The sequence below is a fragment of the Penaeus vannamei genome, chromosome 8 (genome assembly GCF_042767895.1).
Source record: "Penaeus vannamei isolate JL-2024 chromosome 8, ASM4276789v1, whole genome shotgun sequence".
Classification (NCBI taxonomy): domain Eukaryota; kingdom Metazoa; phylum Arthropoda; class Malacostraca; order Decapoda; family Penaeidae; genus Penaeus; species Penaeus vannamei.
In genome coordinates, this window is record NC_091556.1 from 25,152,154 (window position 1) to 25,154,653 (window position 2,500).

Below are 2,500 nucleotides of genomic sequence, written 5' to 3' on the forward strand. Positions count from 1 at the left end.
ATACAACATAAGGAGATTCCTTAAACCATTAAATGTAACCTAGCTCAACTCAACAAAGCTAAACTAAACTAAAGAAAAAAAGAAGAAAAAAGAAGAAGAAAAAGATTCAATACTAACTTGAATACTGAAGCATAAACAAGTGCCTTCGATAAATGAGGAGGAGTGGAAAAGTGCACAACACGACGCCCAAGTGCTGTGAGTTTCTCTGTGGCTCCTTGATCAAGGATTTCCAACATTCCTAGGTCCTCAAGTGTGGAAACAGCCTTGGAAATGAGCCGTCGTGATGGAACACTCAGTCCTTCTGAGAGAAAGCTAAGAGCATTCTCATCTCCACAATGTGCCTGGAATACAGTCTTTCACGTAAATAAATAAATAAATGTAAAAATTTGGAACATAGGAGAGATAAAATTTTATGCACATCTGAGACTATATGTCCTGCAATAAAGAGACTTTCTTTTTCATGAAATTATTCTGCATCCTGTACCTAATTCAAGATACTTCAAGACAGGTAGCATCAGTATTGACTGAAATCCTAGTTGGTAACTACTGAGCTAAGCTTTGCATCCTTCACTGCAAATATTAATGGGGTTTTATTTTCTCCCTTTTTCAATTTTTTATTTACCAGTTTCCATCATTGTCACTACTGGACCATTTTCAAATAAAATATATTGAGAAATTACTTACCATTGTATTTCAGAGACTAACAGAACTGAAAATGGGACAGGGCTAAATGATGTCATTGATTTAGTGAATAAGGATGAGATACCAGTTATAGCTAGATAAATAATAACTTGTATGATCTACTCAATGTTATAATAAATTCCAAAAGTAATACAACATTTATAATAACGTTATTTATAATAACGAAATGTTCCATACCACAAACAACTGTAAGCAAACTCTGGGGGAAAATAATTTTAATTTTTGGTTTGATAGGGTATATGAAAGCAGTGATATCCATTCATTAAGTACCTTGCCCTAATGTTGGGTTAGGAATTGTATTTAAAGCTAAAAAAATCTTTATAAAATCTGTCAAATCATTATTTAGATGCTGTAGTTACAAGACAGCCACATCTTACATAGTGTAAATATAGCATTATTACCAACCTTGCGAATATGAGAATTTTAAGTCACAGATAAAAGATTAATTTCAGTTCCCTTTCTTTTTGTGATCATTAAAGCGTGTTTGTTGACTTAAAAATTATATCATGTTTATTTTAATTAAGAATAATTTGATACTGTATATGCAATAAAATTATTCTTTGAATCACATACCCCAATAAGCTCATAAATACATAATACTTACAAACATTCACATGATAAAATATATTCCAAAAACTACAAACTCAATCATACATAGCAGCAGCAACTTAATTCCATATAATTTACTAACTCAACAATGTCAACCACCTCACTCACTTACCTTGCACTGGAGAATAACATGCTCGAGAGGGATCCTCATGATCTCAGGGACAGGAAAGCGGCCCATGTCCATATGCACCTTTGAGGAGTAGAGGTGGAACACTTCCCCTGGCTGAACCCGTCCTGCCCTTCCAGCCCGCTGCTGGCTATTAGCGCGCGAGATCCAGTGGTTAGCTAGTATGCTTAAATTTTTCTTTGGGTCATATCTGAAAGGTGAGCAAGAAAAGAAAAGTATGTTTATTTATCTAAATAAACATAATATATTTTTATTGAAGCTTCAATAATATATTTAACTCATACTGATTATAGTTAGATGATGAAGTCTCATTTACAATACTATATTATTCATAGTAACCTAACCTTTGCTCTTTGTGGCAACCTGTGTCCACAACATATACTACATCTTGGACTGTCAAGCTAGTCTCAGCCAAATTTGTAGCCAATACAACTTTGCGACGACCTTCTGCCGCTTCTTCAAAAATCTGCTCTTGGTCACTTGAGGACAATCTTGAATGAAGGGGCAGCACCCACAACATACTTTCTAACTCCTTCTCTTCTGTTAGCCGTGTCTGAACTGTCCGGATATCCTGCCATCCAGGTAAGAAGCACAGAATAGCACCAGGTGGCCTGGAGTTCTGTATAGATTTAATCACATCAACAACCAGATCATAGTTGATAAAGGGTTGTGAACCTGGTTCCATCAGTGAGTCAAGCTGGTAGTGTCTTGAGTTGATCTGAAGTTCATTTAATGCACATGGAAGATAGTGGCGAGTGAGAGGATACAGTGTTCCAGGGACTTCAATTACAGTTGCCTCTTCTGCCTCAAAATATTTCTGCAACTGTACAGTGCTTAGTGAAGCACTCATAAAGATAATACGTAGGTCATCTGAGCTCCTTAACAAACGACGCAGTATTATAAGAAGCAAATCTGTCTGTACTGAGCGTTCATGAACTTCATCCACTATCACATGCGATACTCCCTTAAGAGTTGGATTGGAGTGTAGACCCTGGAGAAGCATACCTGTTGTGCAGAACATAACACCTCCCTGTTCTCGAAGTCGCTGGTAATGCAAGCGGA

The 2,500-nt window shown here is 36.4% G+C and overlaps 1 protein-coding gene across 2 annotated transcripts in view; it reads right to left on the minus strand.

The window, feature by feature from the left end:
- LOC113809946 (ATP-dependent RNA helicase DHX30) overlaps positions 1 to 2,500 on the minus strand; it is a gene marked incomplete at its 5' end in the record, with an annotated part of 12,719 nt that overhangs the window by 2,487 nt on the left and 7,732 nt on the right. For both annotated transcript variants that reach the window (XR_011398698.1, XM_027361660.2), the window contains 3 exon segments: positions 118 to 341; positions 1,424 to 1,628; positions 1,783 to 2,500. The exon segment at positions 1,783 to 2,500 is cut by the window's right edge and continues 25 nt beyond it. Coding sequence is in view for 1 of the 2 variants with exons in the window: in XM_027361660.2 (XP_027217461.2) it covers positions 118 to 341; positions 1,424 to 1,628; positions 1,783 to 2,500 (1,147 nt within the window).